The 25,243-nt window shown below is 49.2% G+C and overlaps 1 protein-coding gene across 5 annotated transcripts; it reads left to right on the top strand.

The window, feature by feature from the left end:
• The first annotated feature begins 2,605 nt into the window (after positions 1-2,605).
• Positions 2,606-25,198, top strand: ZSWIM8 (zinc finger SWIM-type containing 8). 5 transcript variants are annotated; one of them, XM_007520331.3, is made up of 26 exons: positions 2,606-3,099; positions 6,278-6,431; positions 6,677-6,771; positions 6,953-7,125; positions 7,300-7,407; positions 8,025-8,106; positions 8,756-8,876; positions 11,159-11,360; positions 11,509-11,684; positions 11,997-12,990; positions 15,466-15,597; positions 15,737-15,916; positions 16,133-16,316; positions 16,513-16,611; positions 17,156-17,280; positions 20,584-20,821; positions 20,924-21,082; positions 21,179-21,407; positions 21,582-21,871; positions 22,034-22,257; positions 22,739-23,221; positions 23,457-23,616; positions 23,739-23,915; positions 24,049-24,168; positions 24,480-24,590; positions 24,723-25,198. In XM_007520331.3, the coding sequence occupies exons 1-26, from the start codon at positions 2,892-2,894 to the stop codon at positions 25,181-25,183; spliced, it is 5,685 nt and encodes a 1,894-aa protein (XP_007520393.1). In that variant the 5' UTR covers positions 2,606-2,891; the 3' UTR covers positions 25,184-25,198. The 5 variants fall into 5 exon arrangements, with proteins under 5 accessions (XP_007520393.1, XP_016042443.1, XP_016042444.1 ...); XM_016186957.2 differs by having other exon boundaries at positions 2,609-3,099; positions 15,466-15,576; positions 23,457-23,640; positions 24,412-24,590; positions 24,723-25,074; XM_016186958.2 differs by having other exon boundaries at positions 2,610-3,099; positions 24,412-24,590.
• The last annotated feature ends 45 nt before the right edge of the window (positions 25,199-25,243 follow it).

Genomic DNA, 25,243 nt, shown 5'->3' with positions numbered 1-25,243 from the left:
GAGAGGAGGGGAAAACAGAGAGCGGGAGAGAAAGACCTGCAGACCTGCTTCACTGAAGCGACCCCCGCCCCGCAGGTGGGGGAGCTGGGGGCTTGGAAACAGGATCCTTAACACCTGTCCTGCAGTTTGTGCCATGTGTGCTTTGCTTCACCTGCTGTGCTACCACCCGGCCCCCTTGTAATTTTTAAATTGAAATTTTGGGGTGGGTGGTGGAGTACTTGGTTGAGCAAACACATTACCCAACTCCTCAGTCTCTCTCTCTCTCCGTGTGTGTGTGTGTGTGTGTGTGTGTGTGTGTGTGTGTGTGTGTGTGGCGGAGTTAGTGGGGGAGTTTCATGAGTAGTGAAGCAGTGTTACAGATGTCTCTTTCTCCTTTTAAAATATTTTATTTGTTTTTTATTGGTGAGATAGAGAAATTGAGAGGGAATGGGGAAATAGAATCTTCTGCATTACTACTTCACTGTTTGTAAAGCATTCCCTGCTGCGGGTGGCGACCAGGGACTTGAGCCATGTCCTTGTACAGAGTAGTGCGTGTGCTCACCCAGGGACATCTCCAGCCAGCCCCTTCTCTCTCACTCCTTTTAAAAAATTTTATTTGTTTATTTAAAGATTTTATTTATTTGTGAGAAAGATTAGAGGAGAGAGAGAACCAGACATCACTCTGGTACATGCGATGCTGGGGATTGAACTCAGGACCTCATGCTTGAGAGTCCAATGCTTTATCCACTGCACCACCTCCTGTACCACTATTCAGTTATTATTATTGGATAGAGACAGAGAAATTGAGAGGGAAGCGGGGGATAGAAAGGGAAAGAGGGGGGTCGTACAGTAGCACAGCGGGTTAAACACACGTGGCCCACGCCAAGTGCAAGGACCGGCTTAAGGATCCCGGTTTGAGCCCCCGGCTCCCCACCTGCAGGGGAGTCACTTCATAGGCAATGAAGCAGGTCTGCCGGTGTCTGTCTTTCTCTCCCTCTCTCTGTCTTCCCTTCCTCTCTCCATTTCTCTTTGTCCTATCCAACAACGGCATCAACAATAACAATAATAACCACAAGGGCAACAAAAGGGGGAAAAATGGCCTCCAGGAGCAGTGGATTCATGGTGCAGGCACTGAGCCCAGCAATAACCCTGGAGGCAAAAAAAAAAAAAGGGAAAGAGATTAAGAGACACCTGCAGCCTTGTGTCAATACTTGTGAAGCTTTCCCCCTGCAGGTGGGGACCAGTGGCTTGAACCTGGGTCTCTACCCAATAAATGAATAAATAAAAGTCAAACATTATAAATTATTATCTATTTCATGAGATAGGCCAGAGCACCACTCTGGCTTATACTCTGGCCAGAGATGGGAATGTCATCTCATACTTGGACAGCAAAAGCTCTATCACTATGCCATCAGTGAGGCGGCTTCAGTTTGCAAGTTTAAAAAAATATTTATTTGCCACCACTCTCACGTCTGTTTCAATTGGTTTCTATTTCCATTTCACAGATAAAGAGACTGAGTTAAGAAGCTGTCTAACATATGCAAGCCCACAACAGTTGTAAAATCCCTATACAGTAGGTTTATTTATTTAACCATCAGGGCTATCCCTGGGCCGGGTACCTGCATGATAAATCCACCACGTGGCTCCTGGAGATTATTTTTTCCTATTTATTTACTCACCAGAGCACCGCTCATCCCTGGCTTATGGTGGTGTGGGGGACTGAACCTGGGACTTTGGAGCCTCAGGCATGAGAGTCTGTTTGTACAACCATTATGTTATCTACCCAACCCCCTTTTTATTTTTTAAAAATTCAATTAAATTATTTTGATAGGACAAAGAGAAATTGAAAGGGGGGTGGGAGACAGAGAGGAAGAGAGAGAGAGAGATACATACAGCTCTGCTCCTGAACTTCCTCCCTGCAGATGGATAGTAGGGACTTGAACCAGATTCTTTCCAGGTGTGCCATCACTTGACACCCTTATTTTATTTATGTGACAGCAAATCAGAGCATCACTCTGGCACATGCAATACCTAGAACTGATCTCAGGACCCAGGCTTGAGAGTCAAATGCTTTATCTACAGCACTATCCCTCAGGCTGTAGTTTGTGAATATTTTACTTCGTGCATTTATAAGCATTATAATTTCACCAGGCTTCTAAAGACTATCTCCCCCTCTCCCCTCCACACACACCCTTATTCAAGGACCCCCACTGAGACAGTACGGGCATTTCCTGAAACCAAAAGCTTTTCCTAATTGCTTCTACAATGCCATTTATCCTTTGGAATGCAGGATTCTGAACTACAAGTCCCAGAAAGTGATGCAGCTGCAGCGCCTATCCGGAGTTAGGACAATAACTCTACCCAATGTTTTCTGTGTTGCCTGACAGCCTACGGCTCCCGGCATGCTTAGTGGCTGTTTATGCCTTGGGGACATCATGGACGCCGAGATATCACTATTTTATTTAGAGGTTTCATATAGCTCTAGGGTCGTCTTCTTATGGAGCCTGAGAATGGACTCTAAATAAAAAGCAGGAAATGTGGCAATTAAGCAAACAAACGTGTATCCACCCACGACCCGTCGACTTCGCTAGCCCGCGAGGACGGAAGTGGCCGCGGCCGGCGCGGCCGGAAGTTCAGATCAGCTGATGGGGGAGGCGGCGCCGCTGCCGCCTGGAGGCCCCGGCTGCCTAGTGCTTCGTCCGGGCCCAGAGTCTCGGAGTCTGGCCGCCATCCCCGTTCGCACCTCGCAGTTGGGTGAGGCCGGGTCACGTATCCCTTAGATCCAAGATCCTAGGCCAGCACGACAGCCCCGAGTGCCCCGGCCACCCCCACCCCCGGCTCGCTCCTCTGGTCCCGGGCCGCCCCTCAGCCCCCGGCCGGTGGTACAGGCCCCGGGGCTGGCTGCGGACCCCATGGAGCTGATGTTCGCGGAGTGGGAGGACGGGGAGCGCTTCTCATTCGAAGATTCGGATCGCTTCGAAGAGGACTCGCTCTGTTCCTTCATCTCGGAGGCCGAGAGCCTCTGCCAGAACTGGCGGGGATGGCGCAAACAGTCAGCGGGGCCCAATTCCCCCACTGGCGGCGGTGGCGGGGGTGGCAGCGGCGGCGCCCGAATGCGAGGTGAGGGCGAGCGGGGCAGCGGGCAGCGGGCAGCGGGCAGCGGGCAGGCCTTGTTCCGACGGTGGCGGAGAGCTGTCCCCGCCGGGGAGCTGTCCGGGGCTGGGAGCTGTCCCAAGCTGAGAGCGGACTCGAGGACTCGCCTTTCCGGTCTCCCGGGGCCCGGCTGCCTCTGGCGAGCGCGCGAGCGAGTACGTGTGCGAGTGTGTTTGGGGGCGATGGCTGGTAGCGTTAGAGAAAGAAAGTACGTCTTTGTCGTTCATTCGCCTCTGAGGTGGGGTAAGGGAGAAGAATCGCCTCTCTGACTTGGGAAAACTTACGGAGTTTAGCCTCGGGCAAGCCCGAAAGTAACCAGAAGAACCTGTAGGGAGGAAGCGGTGGGTTGTGAAGTGCCCATTCGTGAGGTTTATCGCCCTACAGATGATCTCTGATTTCCAGCTGTCCCCAGAACGATTCCACACCGTGGAAAGTGGAGATGAACCGGCCTGCGAGAGGCTTCAAAATCACACGGGTTTAGATTAGAGGCTTGGCGCCTGCTCATATTGAACACTTGGCACAAGCCAAGACTGAGACCAGTGGATTGGAACCTTAAGAGTTCTTCCATCACCTGGGGCTTGGGGGAAGAGCATGGGAAGAATTGTTTCTGAAGTGCCTTTACTAGGGGCCAGGTGATGGCACACCTGGATAAGTGCACGTGTTACCATGTACAAGGGCCCGGGTTCAAGCTCCTGGTCCCCACCTGCAGGGGCGTGAAGCAGTGCAGCAGCCTCTCTGTCCCCTCCCCTCATTTCTCTGCCCTGTCAAATACAAATAATTGATTTTTTAAAACGCCTTAAAATACCCTTAGGTTCTTTTTTTTTTTTTTTTTTTTAATGAAACTTTGAATTTTTAAGATTCATTATGAATTAGAGGGTAAAAATGTCACACTGGTCTATGTGGTGCTGAGGATAAATCTCAGGATGTCATACTTGCAAGTCCAGCACTATTTGTGTCACCTCCCTGGTCACTCTGGAGTATGTTTATCCTCTCAGTTTTTTTACTTTGAGTCGTCCCCTCCCCCCCAGCACTGGGCCTTTCAGTGAGTTGTGGTTAGTACTGTGAAAACTTTTGCTTTTCCTAAAGCTGCGGAGAGGAGAGTGATGGATGAGAGAGAAGCTCCATAAGCTCAGTCCTCACTGTATCTTGTCCCTGCCTTCCTCAGAGCCCAGTTTTTGTCTTGCATCTCAGTGGAAATTTAATTTTTTCCCCCCAGCAATTGAGAGTTTAATTTGTGATTCTTTTTGGATCATTCCAAAAGTCTTGTTTCCCAAACTGCCCTGTTCCTGTTTGGAACAGAAAGTTGCATCTATCTGTGTTAGGAGTAGTACTTAACTTTGAAGAGAGACTGCATGGCGCGCGCGCGTGCGTGCGTGCGTGCGTGCGTGTGTGTGTGTGTGTGTGTGTGTGTACGCACATACACACATAGATCACAGGCAGTTTCACTGTGGGTCTTCTATTGTTTCTGTTTATTTCTTTTCTTTTTTTTTTTAATTTTTAAAAATTATTTATTGCATAGAGACAGCCAGAAATCCAAGAGGGAGAGAGAGATAGACACCTGCAGTCCTGCTTCACCACTCGCAAAGCTTCCCACCCCTGCAGGTGGGGCCAGGGGCTTGAACCCGGGTCCTTGTACACTGCGCCATGTGTGCTCAACCAGGTGCACCACCACCTGGCCCCCTCTGTTTATTCCTTACTTGTAGGTGATGAGGGTAGCCTTGAATCTTTAAGGGAAGTCATGGAGGTGAACGTTTTCAACATGGTATCTATCTGAATAGGTTATAATCTAGGAAAGCAAGTAATTTGCCCCTTACGCTCATCACTTTTCCTGAGCTACCCTTGGTTGCTCAATTGTAAGGAAGTTAACTTTTTAAATAAAAGGTTTTCTCTCAACTCCATACTTTTTGCAACTTATCTTTTTTAAAGGTTTATTTATTACATGTGAGAAAAATTTCACTTGAGGCAAGGAAGAGAGAGAAGCAGATAGACAGATACAGAGAGAGACAGGCAAGCCAGGGCACCACACTGATACATGCAGTACAGGGGATCCAACTGTAAACCTCAGGCATGAAAGTCCAGTGCTCCACCCAGCTGCTGTAATCTTCTACCTTGATTGACTAGCAATTTGATGAGTTATATAATCTGTATTTTACTGCTTTTTTTTTTTTAATTCAGAAACCTTGGATAGTAAGTGCATTCTACTCCAGGTGATTCCAGGATCAGGATCAGCAGCTAGGGATAGCCTATTCTCCCCCACACCACCACCCCTCCAACTGTGGGAAACCAGAGTTCAGATGTGCCTAAAGAATTGCAGCCTTCTTGCTTCTGGAGGTCCCTCTCTTAGCTCTTCTGGTCCTGTAGCCTTTTTCTCTCTTTTTAGGTGAGGACCTGGAGTCACCTAGAGAAAAAGGGACAGTAAAAGAATAGTCAGAAGGTAGCACAGCGGGTTAAGCACATAGTGTGAAGCGCAAGGACCAGATCCCGGTTTGAGCCCCTCTGGCTCCCCACCTTCAGAGGGGGTCGCTTCACAGGTGGTGAAGCAGGTCTGCAGGTGTCTATCTTTCTCTCCCCCTCTCTGTCTCCCCATCTCTTTTGATTTCTCTCTGTCCTACCCAACAACAATATCATCAGTGGCAACAGTAACAATAAATGACAACAAGGGTAACAAGGGCAACAGAATGGGGAAAAAATGGCCTCCAGGAGCAGTAGATTTGTGGTGCAGGCACCAAGCCCCATCGATAACCTTGGAGGAAAAAAAAAAAAGAACAATCAAAAGAAAGAGACTATCAGAGGAGAGATATTAACAGTGTAATTGAATATAAAGTTCTGGGTATAAAGGAAATTAGATGCCATGCTATGTGAGAGGTGTTGCTTGCTGGATCTTGAAACATCTGTTTTGCTAGGAGTTTGGGGGCCTATTTCTGGTATCTTCTGTTCTACACCTTAGACAGCAGACAGTGAGCTGGAAATTGTTTAGCTTCTCTCCCCCTATAAGGGTTTTTGTATCCTGACATGAGTTTCTCTTTGTTTCTTCACTCAAGTCTTCCTTTTATAGTGAAGGTGGAGTTTCAGATGTGGAATTGACACTGGTGCTAAATAATCATGACCCTTTTCATTCCTGTTCCCTCAACCTTTGTTTCCAAAGATGGATTGGTGATCCCACTGGTGGAACTGTCCGCAAAGCAGGTGGCATTTCATATTCCATTTGAAGTGGTGGAAAAAGTTTACCCACCAGTTCCTGAGCAGCTGCAGCTCCGAATTGCTTTTTGGAGCTTTCCTGAGAATGAAGAAGATATTCGGTAAGGCTAAAGGACTGATGGTAGGGGCCAGGTCCTGATATTCTACACTGTCTGCTGGGCTTCCCATAGAACAAAGGAGATGTTGTATTTGGGGGTGTGGTAAGATGAAAGAAAAGGGGAAGTGCTGGGATTCACCCTAAGAGGGAGTGACAGAAGGGGGACATATCCAGAGCATTGTGGCCTCCCACATGGTCTATAGAAGGTTATTTGCTGACTTGAAACTCTCTCCTGTTCTTTATACACAGGTTATATTCCTGCCTGGCTAATGGCAGTGCAGATGAGTTTCAGCGAGGGGACCAGCTATTCCGCATGAGAGCTGTGAAAGATCCACTGCAAATAGGTGAGGACCCCATCATCTCCACTGGCATTCTCTTTTCTTCTCATCCCCAGTGTTAGGAAATCAGGACCTACAGCAAGAAGCTAGAGTAGGTTAGGTTGTCTGAATAACTACTGGTCCAGTTTCCAGGGCAGAGACCTGTGTGTTGGTGGCTCTCCCTGACTATACTCATGTTTCTCCCCAGGGTTCCACCTGAGTGCTACAGTGGTGCCACCTCAGATGGTCCCCCCTCAAGGGGCCTACAACGTGGCTGTGATGTTTGATCGCTGCCGGGTCACTTCCTGCAGCTGCACCTGTGGGGATGGGGCCAAATGGTGCACCCACGTCGTGGCACTCTGTCTCTTCCGCATCCACAACGTGAGGCCCTCCCAATTTATCCTGGCCCTATCCTACACTCCACCCTCCCCCTCTCTGCTGCATGCCTGTTCACAATGTGAGCCCTTTTGCCTCCCTAACTCTGTCTCTCTATTCCCAGCTTCAGCAGTAGCAGCCCACTTCTCACATCATGTCATTTCTCTTTGTCCCTTTCAGGCTTCAGCAGTCTGCCTTCGAGCCCCAGTCTCAGAATCCTTGTCTCGGCTACAGAGGGACCAGCTACAAAAGTTTGCTCAGTACCTCATCAGTGAACTCCCTCAGCAGGTGAGTGAAGTTGGCTACTCCAACTTGTTCCAGGGCTAAATAACAACCTCCTTCTAGACCCAGGCCTCCTTGTATCACCTACATTTTTTTTAAATTAAAAATTTTTTAATATTTATTTATTCCCTTTTGTTGCCCTTGCTGTTTTATCACCGTAGTTATTATTGTTGTTGTTATTGATGTCATTGTTGTTGGATAGGACAGAGAGAAATGGAGAGAGGAGGGGAAGACAGAGAGAGGGAGAGAAAGAGAGACACCTGCAGACCTGCTTCACCGCCTGTGAAGTGACTCCGCTGCAAGTGGGGAGCCGGGGGCTCGAACCGGGATCCTTATGCCGGTCCTTGTGCTTCGTGCCATGTGTGCTTAACCTGCTGTGCTACCGCCTGACCCCCCCCACTACATCTTTTTTTTAAAATTTCTTTATTGGAGAATTAATGTTTTACATTCAACAGTAAATACAATAGTTTGTACATGCATAACATTCCCCAGTTTTCCATATAACAATACAACCCCCACTAGGTCCTCTGTCATCCTTGGATCTATTTTCTCCCTACCCAGCTACCCCAGAGTCTTTTACTTTGGTGCAAGCCACCCACATCTTTATCCCCTTCCCTCCTCAGATTCTTCCCACAGCCCAGCGTCTCCTGGATGAACTTCTCTCCTCCCAGTCAACAGCCATCAATACAGTGTGTGGAGCACCAGGTGACTATGTTGAGAAAGAACGGTGGTCCAGAAGGCGATGTAGTGGGTAAAGCATTGGGCATGAAGTTCTGAGTTCAATCCCTGGCAGCACAGCACATATACCAGAGTGATGCCTTGGTGCCTTCTCTCTCTCCTTCATCTCTTATTAATAGATACAATAAAGAGGAGGAGGGCAATAAGACTCCAGAGAGATAGTTTGTCAGGTAGTGTGTCCCTTGGCTGTGCATACATCTCAGGTTCTAGTTTTGGCAGTACTCATTTTCTCTCTGCCTGTCTCTGTTTAATGAAAAAGCAACTCGGTGATGAAATTGTGTATGTATAAGGCCTTGCCTTTGCAAATAATGATGATGGCTGGGTATGTTAGCATGTGCAAGGATCTAGGTTCAAGCCCCCAGTCCCCACATGCAGGGGAGCTTCATGAGTCGCGAAGTAGTGCTGCAGGCGCCCGTCTCTTTGAGTGTTCCTTCCTTCTCAGTCTCTCTCTGTCTTATCCAATAGGAATACAGAGTTCAACCACAGTAATGAAGATAATGGCTGTAGAAGGGAGAAAACTGGTAGTGCAGAGTGCCACTTACTCAAGGCTAGTTGTTGTCATGAGCATTCAAGCCCCTGTCTCTAGTTTACTAACTGTCAATCACCCCTACCTAAGACCCCACAGCAGGACCCTCAGCCTCCGACCAGAGTACTTGGTATTTGGATGAATCAACACTGACTGACAATATCAAGAAGACACTGCACAAGTTCTGTGGCCCTTCCCCTGTTGTCTTCAGGTAAACCACATCTCTTCCTACCTATTATTTTCCTTCCTTTGAGAGAACAGAAACCGAGGCAGAGAGAGATTAAGAATTTTTAGGGGGCTGAGTGGTGGCACAGCTGGTTGAGTGTACATGTTAACGATGCACAAGGACCTGGGTTCGAGCTCTTGGTCCCCACATGCAGAGGGAAAGTTTTGCAAGTGGTGAAGCAGTGCTGCTGGTATCTCTCTTTCTCTCTTCCTATCTCTCCCCACCCTCTCGATTTCTGGCTGTCTCTACCCAATAAATAAAGATAATAAAAAAGTTTTTAAAGGAGGGGTGGGGACACAGTATAATGGTTATACAAAATGACTCTGTCGTGTCTGAGACTCTTGAGGCCCCAGGTTCAACCCCCAGCCCATCTATAAGCCAGAGCTGAGTAGTGCTCTGCTATTTCTCTCTCTTTCTCTCATATTAAAATAAATAAAATAAGAATTTTTACAGGGCCAGGTGGTGGCGCACCTGGTTGAGCACACATGTTGCAATGCGCAAGGACCCAGGTTCAAGCCCCCAGTCCCCACCTGCAGAGGGAAAGCTTTGCAAGTGGTGAAGTGTGCTGCAGTTGTCTGTCTCTCTCCCTGTTTTCCCCCTTCCCTCTCAATTTCTGTCTGTCTCTATCCAATAAATAAAAAGATTAAAGAAAAAAAAATTTTGTCGTGGGGGTCAGGAGATAACTCACTTAATATGGCATATACTTTTCTCTGAGAATTTAAGGCCCTGGCCATATGGAAGCACCATGCAAAGTGGTGAAGCAGGGCTGGAAGATGACACACTTGGTTGACTGCACATGTGACAGTGCACAAGGACCCAGGTTTAAGCCTGTGGTTCCTACTGATAGCATTTGCAAGTGGCGAAGCAGGGCTGGAAGATGACACACTTGGTTGACTGCACATGTGACAGTGCACAAGGACCCAGGTTTAAGCCTGTGGTTCCTACTGATAGCATTTGCAAGTGGCGAAGCAGGGCTGGAAGATGACACACTTGGTTGACTGCACATGTGACAGTGCACAAGGACCCAGGTTTAAGCCTGTGGTTCCTACTGATAGCATTTGCAAGTGGCGAAGCAGGGCTGGAAGATGACACACTTGGTTGACTGCACATGTGACAGTGCACAAGGACCCAGGTTTAAGCCTGTGGTTCCTACTGATAGCATTTGCAAGTGGCGAAGCAGGGCTGGAAGATGACACACTTGGTTGACTGCACATGTGACAGTGCACAAGGACCCAGGTTTAAGCCTGTGGTTCCTACTGATAGCATTTGCAAGTGGCGAAGCAGGGCTGGAAGATGACACACTTGGTTGACTGCACATGTGACAGTGCACAAGGACCCAGGTTTAAGCCTGTGGTTCCTACTGATAGCATTTGCAAGTGGCGAAGCAGGGCTGGAAGATGACACACTTGGTTGACTGTACATGTGACAGTGCACAAAGACCCAGGTTTAAGCCTGTGGTTCCTACTGATAGCATTTGCAAGCGGCGAAGCAGGGCTGCAGGTGTCTTGCTGTCTCTCTCCCTATCTCTCCCTCTCAATTTCTGGCTGTCTCTACCAATAAATAAAGATAATGAAAAACAACAACAAAAGGTAGGTGAAATAGTTTTTTTTCTTTTTCAGGTGCTCACTGTCTCTCTCTTCCCCCTTTATATCTATCTGTATGTATGTATGTATATGTTAGAAAACCCCTCTACCTTTTGTTATTTTATTTGCTTTTTTTTTTTTTTAACCAGAGCACTGCTCAGCTATGGCTTACGATGGTGCTGGGGATTGAACCTGGGACTTTGGAGCCTTAGGCATGAGAGTCTCTTTTTTTAAAAAATTCATTTAATTATTTTCCCTTTTGTTGCCCTTGTTTTTTTATTGTTGTTGTAGTTATTGTTGTTGTTATTGATGTCGTTATTGTTAGATAGGACAGAGAGAAATGGAGAGAGGATGGAAAGACAGGGGGAGAGAAAGATAGACACCGTCTATCTTTCACCGTCTGTGAAGCGAACCCCTGCAGGTGGGGAGCCTGGGGCTCAAATTGGGATCTTTATGCAGGGCCTTGTGCTTCACGCCACGTGCGCTTAATTAATGCTGCACTGCTGCCTGACTCCCGGCATGAGAGTCTCTTTGCAGAGCCATTCATTATGTTATCACCCCCACCCATGACGGTCTTTTTGTATAACCATTATGCTCTCTCCCCACTACCCAGTTAGGTCCTCTTTTATGTTAGAGCCTGTTAAATTTTCACCTGCTAGTCATTTTCCATTCTTATTTTTACAGTGACGTGAATTCCATGTATCTGTCTTCCACGGAACCCCCAGCTGCTGCTGAATGGGCTTGTCTGCTGCGTCCCCTGAGGGGCCGTGAGCCAGAAGGTGTCTGGAACCTGCTTAGCATTGTGCGGGAGATGTTCAAGCGAAGAGACAGCAATGCAGCCCCCTTGTTGGAAATCCTTACAGACCAGTGCCTCACCTATGAACAGGTAATTCCCCAGAATTGGACAGCCTCGCAGCGGTTCATTCTATCCCTTAGCCTCATTCCCTTCCCCTCTTGTTGACAGGGACACTGGGAAGGGCTATCTCCTTTCCTTCAAGCTATTAGGTATATCTCAGAGACCTCCTTGTTTCCAGATAACAGGTTGGTGGTACAGTGTGCGCACCTCAGCTTCCCACAGCAGTGCCAGTGGACACACAGGCCGTAGCAATGGACAGTCAGAGGTGGCAGCCCATGCATGTGCCAGCATGTGTGATGAGATGGTCACACTGTGGAGACTGGCTGTACTGGACCCTGCACTCAGCCCCCAGCGGTGAGTCTCTCTCCCTAAGTTCACCACAGCACAGAGACTAAGCCAGCTCATACAGATGCGGCCCTTACCTCCTTTTGCACATGTGGATTCTTTCAGTTCTAGGGAAATGGGGGGTGCTCAGGGGAGTAGGTTTCCAGGGATTTATGACTCCTTTTCTAGCAGACTTTCTTCCTTTCTTCTCCTAAATAGAACCACCTTTGTACAACCTTTGAGTACTGGAGTGATGTCTATGGGGCTGTTCAGGAAGTGTTTCCTTCTCACTTGTTTGTTGAGGGTAACTCCTCAGTAGCCTCCCACACTTTGTTCCTATAGCCGCAAGGAACTGTGTACACAACTACGCCAGTGGCAGCTGAAGGTGATTGAGAATGTGAAGCGGGGACAGCATAAGAAGACTCTGGAGCGACTCTTCCCTGGTTTCAGACCTGCAGTGGAGGCTTGCTACTTCAACTGGGAAGAAGCCTATCCACTTCCTGGTGTCACCTACAGTGGCACTGACCGGAAGCTGGCACTGTGCTGGGCCCGAGCCCTCCCTCCTCGACCAGGTGCCTCTCGATCTGGGGGCCTTGAGGAATCCCGGGAGCGGTCCCGACCTCTTCCTTCTGAGCCAGCTGTGCGGCCCAAGGAGCCAGGTGGCAAGCGCAAGGGGTTGGGTGAGGGGCTTCCCTCATCACAACGGGGTTCCCGGCGCCTCTCAGCTGAGGGGGGAGATAAAGCTTTCCATAAGATGGGCCCAGGTGGGGGTAAAACCAAGGTACTTGGTGGGGCTGGCAGTGGGGGCAAAGGCTCAGCAGGAAGCGGGAGCAAACGACGACTGAGCAGTGAGGACAGTTCCTTGGAGCCAGATCTGGCCGAACTGAGCCTGGACGACAGCAGCCTAGCCCTGGGTGCAGAAGCTAGCACCTTTGGCAGATTCCCTGAGAGCCCACCACCTTGCCCTCCTCCTGGTGGCTCCCGTGGCCCTTCTACCTTTCTCCCTGAACCCCCAGATACTTATGAAGAAGATGGTGGTGTGTACTTCTCAGAAGGGCCTGAACCTCCCACAGTCTCTGCAGGTCCCCCTGGCCTACTTCCTGGGGAGGTCCATACCCGGGATGACCTCCCTTCCACAGATGAAAGTGGCAGTGGGCTTCCCAAAACAAAAGAGGTGGCCCCTGCGGTTGGAGAGGAAGATGATGACTATCAGGCTTATTATCTGAATGCCCAGGATGGAGCTGGGGGCGAGGAAGAGAAGGCTGAGGGAGGGGCTGGAGAGGAGCATGACCTATTTGCTGGCTTGAAGCCGCTGGAACAGGAGAGCCGTATGGAGGTGAGACTTTGCAGAACTCTGAGCATGTTGCTTAGCCACTGCAAGGAGAAGGGCCATTTGGCTCTAGTTGGCATTATCAACCCTGTAGCATGACAGACTCCTATAACAGTCTCCTAATTAGTCTCTCTGCCTGCAGTCTATTCTCTTCACTGTTGCTATATTGATTTTCTGAAATGTCTGTGCCACTTTGCTGCTTAAAACTCTTCAGTGATTACTTAATGCCTTTGGGACAAAATTGAAGGTTCTTGGCATGACCCACAGGCTCTACTTGGCTTGATCTTTGCCTGCTTTTCCAGTGTCATTTAGCTAGTTTATTTCTCTCTTTCTTTCTTCATTTTTTAAAAAATATATTTTTATTTATTTATTGGATAAAGACAGAGAAAAATTGAGAGCAGAGGGGGAGGGAGGGAGAGAGAGACACCAGCAGCCGTGCTTCACCGCTCATGAAGCTCCCCCTGCAGGTGGGGACAGGGGCTGGAACCTGGGTCCTTGCACACTGTAATGTACTTACCTAGGTGCACCACAGCCTGGCCCCCCCTTTCTTTTGTATTCCCCCCATTTTTATTTTCATTTGAGAGAGAAAGAGACAGTCAGAGGCAGAGATACATAGAGAACAGCACTGCTCAGCTCTGGCTTATGGTGGTGCTAGGGATTGAACCTGGGACCATGGACCCTCAGGCACGAAAGTCTTTTTTTTTTTTTTTTTTTGCCTCCATGGTGATCACTGGGGCTTGGTGCCAACACTACGAATCCACTGCTCCTGGAGGCCATTTTTCCCATTTTGTTGCCCTTGTTGTGGTTGTTATTGTTATAGCTGTTGTTGTTGTTGGGTAAGACAGAGAGAAATGAAGAGAGGAGGGGAAGACAAAGGAGGATATAGACAACTGCAGACCTGCTTCACTGCCTGTGAAGCAACCCCTCTGCAGGTGGGGAGCCAGGAGCTCGAACCTAGATACTTAAGCCGGTCCTTGCACTTTGTGCCATGTGCACTTAACCCACTGCGCTACCGCCCAGCCCCCAGGCATGAAAGTCTTTTGCAGAATTATTATGCTGTCTCCCCAGTCCACTTGTTTATTTATTTATTTATTTATTTATTTATAATATTTATTCCCTTTTGTTGCCTTTGTTTTATTGTTGTTGTGTTGTTATTAATGTCGTCATTGTTGGATAGGACAGAGAAATGGAGAGAGGAGGGGAAGACGGGGAGAGAAAGATAGACACCTGCAGACCTGCTTCACCGCCTGTGAAGCGACTCCCCTGCAGGTGGAGAGCCGGGTGTGGAACCCGGATCCTTAGGCGGGTCCTTGTGCTTTGCGCCACCTGCGCTCAACCCGCTGTGCTACTGCCCAACGACTCCCCCACTTGTTTATTTCTTATACAGCAATCAGTTGAGCCAATCCTTTTGTCTCCTGTGTTCACACTTGGACACAGATTGGCTTTTCTGCTTGGAATGCTATTCCTTCACCTTACTGGTTAGCTACTAGTCCACTTCAGGTTTTAGAGATTATGAGGCCATTTCCTCTAAAAAGTCTTCCTGAGACTGACCCTCTGACCGAAGAGATATCATTTGTAGCCTCATATCTTGAGGTATCCTACCTACATGCTCTTTTCCCCTTCCTTCCTTCCTTCCTTTTTTTAATACTGTTTTTTTAAATTATTTATTTTATTTATTCCCTTTTATTGCCCTTGTTTTATTGTTGTAGTTATTATTGTTGTTGTTATTGATGTCACTGTTGTTGGATAGGACAGAGAGAAATGGAGAGAGGAGGGGAAGACAGGGGGAGAGAAAGACACTTGCAGACCTGCTTCACCGCTTGTGAAGTGACTCCCCTGCAGGTGGGGAGACAAGGGCTCGAACCGGGATCCTTAATGCTGGTCCTTGTGCTTTATGCCACCTGTGCTTAACCCGCTGCACTACTGCCCAACTCCTCCCCCTTTTTAAAAAAGATTTATTTACTTATTGGATAGAGACAGCCAGAAATTGAAGGGGGGGATAGAGGGAAGGAGACAGACACCACTTGTGAAGCTTTTCCCTTCCAGATGGGGACCTGGGGCTTGAACCCGAGCTTTTGTGCATTGTAACACCTGCGCTCAACCAGGTGCACCACGACCTGCCCCCCGCTCTTTTCTATACTTAGTACTGACTTTACTTTGGTTTTGTTTCCTTCCTTCCTTCCTCCCCCCCTTCCCCCCCCTTTCTTTCTACCAGAACACTGCTCAACTCTGCCTTATGAGGGTATGGGGGATTGAAACTGGGACTTTGGAACCTTGGGCATTAGAGTTTCTTTGCATAGCCATTATACTATCTACTCCCACCTTTATGCCTAGTTTTTCTAGCCGGACTGAGTTTCTGTGGTATACCTAGGACCTAATGCATATTGAGTGCTTATACGATGTTTACTATAGGAGTGTGTTTCGTATTCTGCCCCTGGAAGTTGGGACTTCAGTCTGTGTGGTCTCATGTCCTCTCTTCAGGTGTTATTTGCCTGTGCTGAGGCCCTTCATGCACATGGCTATAGTAGTGAGGCCTCCCGCCTCACCGTGGAACTCGCCCAGGACCTGCTAGCCAACCCACCCGACCTCAAGGTAGAGCCGCCCCCTGCCAAGGTGAGAGAGACCCCCTGCCTCACCCTTTCCCACTTAGCCCTCACCTTCTCCTATGCCCCACCCCAAGTGAGAATCTCCTTCTCTCCTCACCAAGATAAGTCAGACTCATCTGCTTGCTTCCCTGTTATTCTCTCTCTAGGGCAAGAAGAACAAGGTATCCACAAGCCGTCAGACCTGGGTGGCTACCAACACCTTAACCAAGGCAGCCTTCCTGTTGACAGTGCTAAGTGAACGCCCAGAGCACCACAACCTGGCCTTCCGAGTTGGCATGTTTGCCCTGGAGCTGCAGAGGCCCCCAGCTTCTACTAAGGCCCTAGAGGTCAGAAGGTTTTTTTTTTTGTTGTTGTTTTTTGAGGGGGATAGGTCACCAGGGATCAAATTCAAGGCCTTATACATACAAAGCATGTGATCTACCACTGAATTAATTTGGACCTCAGTGGTTCTATCTAAACCTTGCACTACAGTCTCCTCATAGCCTTGTACCTGGAGTTTCACTGAGACTATTAAAGATCTGAGCTCCTTCCTGTGCCTCCAGGTGAAGCTGGCATACCAGGAATCTGAGGTGGCTGCCCTGCTCAAGAAGATTCCTCGAGGTCCTAGTGAGATGAGTACCATGCGGTGCCGGGCAGAAGAGCTTCGTGAGGGGACACTGTGTGACTATCGGCCTGTGTTACCCCTCATGCTGGCCAGTTTCATCTTTGATGTTCTGTGTGCTCCAGGTACAGTGCCTGACTCGATTAGTGGAGCCAAGTAGTGGGAGCCAAAGAAAAACCCAAAACCACAAGGCTCTGAATCTCATTTAGGGTATAATAGGTATTTGCATGGGAGAGTCTAGGGTGATAAGGGTCTTGAGGTCTGTCCCTTTCACTCTTTTTCATACTTCTGTCTGCCTGACTTAACTCAACTTCCATCTAGTGGTTTCTCCTACGGGTTCCCGGCCTCCAAATCGCAACTGGAACAATGAGATGCCTGGGGATGAAGAACTAGGATTTGAAGCAGCAGTTGCTGCCTTGGGTGAGTCTGTCAGTTTCTTGAATTTCTGTGAGTTAGGCTTGACCTTTCGAAGGGTCTGAGACATAGGACTTCTTCAAATAAACTCTAATGGCAAAGCTAGAATGACATGTAGGAGTCAAGAATCTAGGACAAAAATGTCTGTTATGGCTGTTGGGCATTATAAAGACAGCAAAGCAAAACAAATCCAAAAATTAGGGGGGAGGCCTCAAGGAGGGAGTAGTATGTGGACTGTGGGTTAAACGATCAGCTGAGTTCATAGGAGGGGAATAAAACAGTCAAGTCTTCGTGAGTGAAATGCCCAGTTTCCCTTAGAGTGATGGGGGATGCTGGGATGGTAGTGTGGATCAGGCTATGGAGATCTTGAAAAGCAGATCAAAGCTTAGACTGGATGTTACTGGCAATTAGGACCTTCTGTAGGAAATGTAGGTTGGATCAAGAGATGTCCTTATCTCACATGCTGGTGGCTGGGAAGCCCTGGTCTTTTACCTTTACTCTTGGGAGTTCTGGACATGCTTAGTACCCATGAACACTCTCCTCTTAACAGGCATGAAGACGACAGTGAGTGAAGCAGAGCATCCCCTTCTTTGTGAAGGTACACGTCGGGAGAAGGGTGACCTGGCATTGGCATTAATGATCACTTACAAGGATGACCAGGCCAAGCTCAAAAAAGTAAGAGACTGAGGTACTGGGGTTTTGAGAACAAACTACACCACATTTATCAGGGGTTCTAGTACAATAAGTAAGATAATGTTCTCCTTGGGACAGGGAGGTGGCTCAGTGGTAAAGTGCCTGCCTTGCATATGTGGGGTCCAGGGTTTTTCCTTGGCATCTTATGAGATAAATAAAGACAAAATGAGTAGAATTCCATGGTTGGTGGGGCCATACTTTGTGTTCATTTTCTCACTCACTTTTATAAAATAAAACAGTGGGTCAACGCAGCTGGAAAAGTGGTACGGTGAGTACAGCACAGGACTTGCATGTGTAGGGAACCTAGATTTGATACCTAGCACTGGATATACGGGCGTGGAAAAGTGATCTGGCCTGTCTCTCTTTTTCATGAAAGAATTTGGTAAGGGCAAGATAACTCAGTTGGGAGGGTGCTGATTGCCATGTTCATGACTCAAGTTCAAGCCCACCCTCCAGTACACTGAGGGAAGCTTCTATGCTATGATAACTTTGCCTCTCTCTGTCTCTTTTTTGATTTGAAAAACCTGGTCTGCAGTGGGAGGGGAGGGTGCAGGGTGACAATGACAAAAGAAATCTTTCAATAGGAGATAGATAACATAATGGTTATGCAGAGAGACTCTCATGCCTGAGGCTCCAAAGTTCCTAGTTCAATCCTTCATACCACCATAAACCAGAGCTGAGCAGTGCTCTGGTTAAAAAAAAAAAAGATAATTAATAAATAATAACAATACTAAATAAATTAATAATAATAAGTAAATAAATATCGGCGGAGAAAGGAATTCTGAAACTTCCCATTGGAAAAAAAGGAAGAAATCTGTGAACAATAAATTGGGTTGGGGAGGTAGTTCAGTGGTAGAGTATATGTGTGAGACATTACACACACACACACACACACACACACTCACTCACACTCTTCCTGCTCATAAAGAATAGAAGATGGGGTGGGCTGGGCAGTAGCACAGCAGGTTGAGTGCACATGGCACAAAGTGCAAGCACCAGCATAAGAATCTTGGTTTGAGCCCCCGGCTCCCCACCTGCATGGGGGGGGGTGGCTTCACAGGTGGTGAAGCAGGTCTGCAGATGTCTATCTTTCTCTCCCCTCTCTGTCTTCCCCTTCTCTCTCAATTTCTCTGTGTCCTATCCAACAACAACAGTAAGCAACAAAGGGGAAAAAAATGGCCCCCAGGAGCAGTGGATTCATAGTGCAGGCACTGAGCCCCAGTGATAACCCTGGAGGCAAAAAGATAAAATAAAATAAAAATAGGGGCTGGGTGGTGGCACATGTGGTTGAGTGCACTTGTTACAGTGCACAAGGACCCGGGTTTAACCCCTGGTCCCCACCTGCAGGGGGAAGGCTTTGCGAGTGGTAAAGCAGGTCTGCAGGTGTGTCTCTCCCTCTCTGTCTCCCCTCTTCCTCTCAATTTCTAGCTGTCTCTATCCAATAAATAAATGAAGATAATAAAAAAAAAATAAACTTAAAAAAAAAGGGGGTGGAGGACCCAGCATAATGGTTATGCAAGGAGAGTCTCATGCCTGAGGCTTCAAAGTCCCAGATTGAATCTCCCACACCACCAGAAGCTAGTGCTGAGCAGTACTCTGGTAAAAAAAAAACCAAAAACTACTAGGAGTTGGCGGTAGCGCAGCGGGTTAAGTGCATGTGGTGCAAAGTCCCAGGGCCAGCGTAAGGATCTGGGTTCCAGCCCCTGGCTCCCCACCTGCAGGAGGTCGCTTCGCAAGCGGTGAAGCAGGTCTGCAGGTGTCTGTATTTCCCTCCTCCTCTCGGTCTTCCCCTCCTCTCTCCATTTCTCTCTGTCCTATCCAACAACAACAGCAGCTATGATAACAATAACAACTACAACAAGCACAACAACAAGGGCAACAAAATGGGAAAAATAGCCTCTAGGAGCAGTGGATTTGTAGTGCAGGCTCCAAGCCCCTGGAGGTAAAATAAAATAATATAATATAAAATAAAAACTACTACTAATAATAAACTAAATAAGTAAATATAAGGTTTCATCTCATGGCTTCATTGCTCTGGGCTGACTTTTTTTTTTTTTTTTTTTTTTCCTCCAGGGTTATTGCTGGGCTCGGTGCCTGCACCATGAATCCACCGCTCCTGGAGGCCATTTTTTTTTTTTCCCCCTTTTGTTGCCCTTGTAGCTTCGTTGTGGTTATTATTATTGTCCTTGTTGACGCACTTCGTTGTTGGATAGGACAGAGAGAAATGGAGAGAGGAGGGGAAGACAGAGAAGGGGAGAGCAAGATAGACACCTGCAGACCTGCTTCACCGCCTGTGAAGCGACTCCCCTGCAGGTGGGGAGCTGGGGTCTCGAACCGGGATCCTTACGCCGGTCCCTGTGCTTTGCGCCACATGCGCTTAACCCACTGCGCCACCGCCCGACCCCCGACTTTTTTTTTTAAGGTAGAGGTGGGGAGTGGGAAGCACTGGGACTTGGGTGGTAGCGCAGCGGGTTAAGCGCAGGTGGCGCAAAGCACAAGGACCAGCGTTAAGGATCCTGGTTCAAGCCCCCTGGCTCCCCATCTGCAGGGGAGTTGCTTCACAAGTGGTGAAGCTGGTCTGCAAGTGTCTTATCTTTCTCTCCCCCTCTGTCTTCCCCTCCTCTCAATTTCTTTCTGTCCTATCAAACAGTAACAACATCAATAACAACAGTAATAATAACTACAACACTAAAACAAGGGCAACAAAAGGGAATACATAAATATTAAAAAAAAGAATCCATAGCACTGAATCTTCTTATTATTATATTTAAATAGCTTAAAGCATTTCTTTTTTAAATTATCTTTATTTATTGGATAGAGACAGCCAGAAATTGAGAGGGAAGGGGGTAACAGAGAGGGAGAGACATGGACACCTGCAGCCCTGCTTCACCACCCAGTTCCTTGCACACTGTAATGTGTACGCTTAACCAAGTTTGGCCCCAAGCTTCTCCTTTCAGTGTAGTACAAAACGCAAAGCAGAGCACTATCCAAGTGAACTATTTTGCCAGCCCAAGACCAGTGGTTCTTATAGGAGCACTTACGCAGGTAGTGGAAGAAGAGAAACAGAAGGCATAAAGTCATTCATTCATTTAATATAAACTGATTATCAGTATATTCAGTCCTGTGGTGTTGGAGAATATATACCAAATATGTAAACCAGTTTCATCTTCCAGGAGGTTCTGGAGAATGCTTTCTAAGAAGGTATTGTTAAGCTGTTTCAAGGAGAAATGAAGGTAATATAATTCAGAAGATAAAGAGCATCCGACCACTGCTTTTGTCCTCCAGATCTTAGACAAACTCTTGGACCGTGAAAGCCAGACTCACAAGCCACAGACACTGAGTTCGTTCTATTCATCCAGCCGTCCAGCCACAGCCAGCCAGAGGTCTCCTTCAAAGCATGGGGCTCCATCTGCTGCAGGGGCCCTGCAGCCACTGACTTCAGGCTCTGCAGGGCCCACTCAGCCAGGAAGTGTGGCAGGGGCTGGGCCAGGCCCCACTGAGGGCTTCTCAGAGAATGTACCTGGTGAGGCGGGGCATTGGAGGGAGGGGGGTTAAGTGATATGAAAACATGCTATTCTTTCATGGGCTCACTTCAATATCCCAATGTCCTATTTTCTCCATCCAGAGACTTCCCCACATTCCCCTTGTGAAGCTCTGCCTTCTGAGGCAGCTTTGACCCCAAGGCCAGAAGGGAAGGTCCCTAGCCGCCTGGCACTGGGCAGTCGTGGAGGCTATAATGGAAGGGGTTGGGGCTCCCCTGGGCGGCCAAAGAAGAAGCACACAGGTATGACAGCCCCTGGGTGACATGACATTCCTGAAGGTTTGGACTCTGACTTGTGAAACTTCTGACTTCTGAGACTGACTTGTCTTGGGGGATTAGGTATGGCCAGCATTGACAGCAGTGCCCCTGAAACTACATCGGATAGTTCCCCCACCTTAAGCCGGAGGCCACTTCGAGGGGGCTGGGCCCCCACCTCGTGGGGTCGAGGACAAGACAGCGACAGCATTAGCAGCTCTTCCTCAGACTCCCTAGGCTCCTCATCCTCCAGTGGAAGTCGCCGGGCCAGTGCCAGTGGAGGGGCCCGAGTGAAAACAGTTGAAGTTGGCAGGTCAGTGGGAGGAAGTAATCACCATCTCTAAACTGACCCACCCACAACAGCCACATCCGTAGTGTAATCTGTTACTCCCCAATGTCACCACTTACTTTACGTTTTTTCCCAACTGACCTGGACGGCCATTTCAGAGAAACCCCAATCCTGATCCCTACCCCCGTGCCCTTTCAGGTACAAGGGCCGCCGTCCTGAGAGTCATGCTCCCCATGTACCCAATCAGCCATCAGAGGCGGCTGCACACTTCTACTTCGAGCTGGCGAAGACCGTGCTGATCAAGGCAGGGGGCAACAGCAGCACTTCCATTTTCACACACCCTTCTTCCTCAGGGGGCCACCAGGGTCCTCACCGCAACCTGCACCTTTGCGCCTTTGAGATTGGGCTTTATGCCCTTGGCCTGCACAACTTTGTTTCTCCCAACTGGCTCTCACGTACCTATTCTTCCCATGTTTCCTGGATTACAGGTAAACAAATGCCTTAATTTGGGGGTGAGTGGGTGGTGGGATTAGTTGATGAATAACTTCTACCTTTGTGATTACTTATCTGATAGGAGAGAGACCATCCCCACTCCCCAGACAGCTCAACTCATGCTAACCCTACTCTGCTTTTCTCTTCCTTTTCAAAAGGCCAAGCAATGGAGATTGGCAGTGCAGCCCTGACTATACTGGTAGAATGCTGGGATGGGCACCTGACGCCCCCTGAGGTTGCTTCCCTAGCTGACAGAGCATCACGGGCACGGGACTCCAATATGGTGAGGGCAGCAGCAGAACTAGCCCTAAGCTGCCTGCCTCACGCCCATGCATTGAACCCGAATGAGATCCAGCGGGCACTGGTACAGTGCAAGGAGCAGGTACTTTCAAAGGGAATCTGGGACATCTGGGCAGTGAGGTTGAACATGGGGAAAACAAGGGGTCCAGCTCTTGATTGCACACCCTGGAGTTTATTATAAACTATCCATTTTTTTTCTTATGGTGACACTTGACATATTAACATGCTTTCACATCTGTTAGTTCCTTTATGACTGAGATTAGGATTTCTATTTTACAGGTGAGGAAGCAGGGATTTAGAGTTGAGTGATCAAGATGATCACCAGGATAGTATTTAGGGAAGACCTCTGGGAGATTATGGGACTTGAAGTTGGAGCTATCACCTGGGTCTTGGCTTTTACTGTAAGTCAGCAAGATCAGTATCTTTATGAAGCACTCACCGCTGTGATAGTGACTCTGAACATCTGTCCTGGCCTGGGGACTGTAAGGGAACGCTGGAATGTCACCTAAAACCAGTCCAGAGTAAAAGCCTTCTCCTTTAACCCTTGTACCCTTGCATTCCAGGATAACCTGATGTTGGAGAAAGCCTGCATGGCTGTGGAAGAGGCTGCGAAGGGTGGGGGTGTATACCCCGAAGTGTTATTTGAGGTTGCTCATCAGTGGTTCTGGCTGTATGAGCAAACAGCAGGTGGCTCTTCAACATCCCGTGAAGGGGCTACAAGCTGTAGTGCCAGTGGGATCAGAGCAGCTGGGGAGGCTGGACGGGGACTGTCTGAGGGGAGAGGGGGCCCAGGAGCCGAGCCAGTTACAGTGGCGGCGGCGGCAGCAGTGACAGCAGCAGCCACAGTGGTGCCAGTCATCTCAGTGGGTTCCGGTTTATATCCGAGTCCAGCACTGGGGCATGGTCATTCCCCTGGCCTACACCCCTACACTGCTCTACAGCCCCACCTACCCTGCAGCCCTCAGTACCTCACCCACCCAGCTCACCCTATGCCTCATATGCCCCGGCCTGCTGTCTTCCCTGTGCCCAGCTCTGCATACCCACAGGTGAGACCAGTGTGGGTGGTGGGGGGATTGGGCATGTGGGAGAAACTGGGAGTTTATGGGGTGGGGGTTTGGAGTGGGACTCTGGGAGAAGAGAGGTGTCCACGAGTGCTGGGGAGGTGTGGGAATCTGAGGACCCAACCCAATGAAAGAAACACAGGGATACCCAGTTGTAGGGTGATAGGAGACAGATACTCTGATACGACATATCTTCCTTCATTTTTCCTCCTGCCTCTAGGGTGTGCATCCTGCATTCCTGGGGGCTCAGTACCCTTACTCAGTGACTCCCCCCTCACTTGCTGCCACTGCTGTGTCTTTCCCCGTCCCTTCTATGGCACCCATCACAGTACATCCCTACCACACAGAGCCAGGGCTTCCACTGCCCACCAGTGTGGCCTGTGAGTTGTGGGGGCAGGGAACAGGTGAATGGAGGGGAGGTAAACTGGGCAGGGGAGGTGAGGGGATCCTCTGTGCTCTTCCTTGGACTTTAAAATTCCTCACATGGCTCTCCTCCCTCCAGTGAGCAGTGTTCACCCAGCATCCACATTTCCAGCCATTCAGGGTACCTCACTGCCTGCCCTGACCACACAGCCTAGCCCTCTGGTGAGCGGGGGTTTCCCACCACCAGAGGAAGAAACCCACAGCCAGCCTGTCAACCCTCATAGCCTACACCACCTGCACGCTGCCTACCGAGTTGGTGAGAGGAGGTCCCTTTCTGTGCCCCCCTCCTCCCCAGAGCTCTTCATTTGTTTATTGTGGGGGTCAGGTGCAGGCTTGGGCTAGAGAGTAAAGGGGATGCATCTTGTTACCTGCCAATCCTTCTCCCCCAGGAATGCTGGCACTGGAGATGCTGGGTCGTCGGGCACCCAATGATCACCCCAACAACTTCTCCCGTTCTCCCCCCTACACTGATGATGTCAAATGGTTGCTGGGACTGGCAGCAAAGCTGGGTAACACCTGCCTCCCCGGGACCATTGTCCATCCCCCCCATCCACATCTTCTAATCCCAGACCTCCTTCGTAGCTCTTGCTCAGAGTTGAGGCCTTGGTCGGGTATGTGTGCATGCATGGGGAGGAGGCGTTTTGGAGGGTTACCTCAGCTTTTGGGGTGGAGGCCAGAGCTGAGAGAGTAAAGTTGGGTCCCTAGGGCAGAGGTGGCCACCTCCATCTCATGCCCCTCCCCCTGCCCCCCAGGAGTGAACTACGTGCACCAGTTCTGTGTGGGGGCAGCCAAGGGGGTGCTGAGCCCGTTTGTGCTGCAGGAGATCGTCATGGAGACGCTGCAGCGGCTGAGCCCAGCTCATGCCCACAACCACCTGCGCGCCCCGGCCTTCCACCAACTGGTGCAGCGCTGCCAGCAGGCATACATGCAGGTGACAACCCAGGAAGTGTGGACCAGGGTGAAACACCTCCCGGGCAGGCACAGAACAGATGGGTGCAGCATGCCAGGGCAGAGGGAGGTGGTTTTGTACTTAGCAGCTCACCCTCTGCACATCCTTCTCTAGTACATCCACCACCGCCTGATTCACCTGACCCCTGCAGACTACGACGACTTTGTGAATGCCATCTGCAGTGCCCGCAGCGCCTTCTGCCTGACACCCATGGGCATGATGCAGTTCAACGACATACTGCAGAACCTCAAGCGCAGCAAACAGACCAAGGAGCTGTGGCGGCGAGTCTCACTCGAGATGACCACCTTTTCTCCCTGAGTCGGGCTCCCCCGGGGCCCTATACAGGGACACAGGCCTGTGGCTGTGGGAGCCCCTTACACAGAGGAAGTGAATCTTGGCTGGGCAGCTGCTCCTCACACGGGTCCCTGGTAGCCCAGACTGACAGCTGCTCTTGGGCTGCAGCTTGGGATCAAGGTGTTCCAGACCCTAGAAACTTAAGGCTGGGGGAGACAGCCCTGGCTGGGAGAGGGTATTGGGTGACCTCTGGTATTTATTTGGCATTTCTAAATATATAAACTTTTTTTACTCTAGTATGCTTGGGCCTTTCCCTTCTTACCCACTGTGTACAACTGAAT

Source organism: Erinaceus europaeus, chromosome 1, assembly GCF_950295315.1.
Source record: "Erinaceus europaeus chromosome 1, mEriEur2.1, whole genome shotgun sequence".
Taxonomy (NCBI): domain Eukaryota; kingdom Metazoa; phylum Chordata; class Mammalia; order Eulipotyphla; family Erinaceidae; genus Erinaceus; species Erinaceus europaeus.
Note: the sequence above shows the minus strand (reverse complement) of the source record. Positions and strands in the feature narration are given on the sequence as shown.

Bases quoted from the DNA above. Each gene is read 5' to 3' on its own strand.
- ZSWIM8 (XM_007520331.3), top strand. From the start codon at position 2,892: ATGGAGCTGATGTTCGCGGAGTGGGAGGACGGGGAGCGCTTCTCATTC. The intron at 8,877-11,158 runs GTAAACCACATC...TTATTTTTACAG, and splicing joins CCTTCCCCTGTTGTCTTCAG to TGACGTGAATTCCATGTATC. The intron at 20,822-20,923 runs GTGAGGCGGGGC...TTCTCCATCCAG, and splicing joins CTTCTCAGAGAATGTACCTG to AGACTTCCCCACATTCCCCT.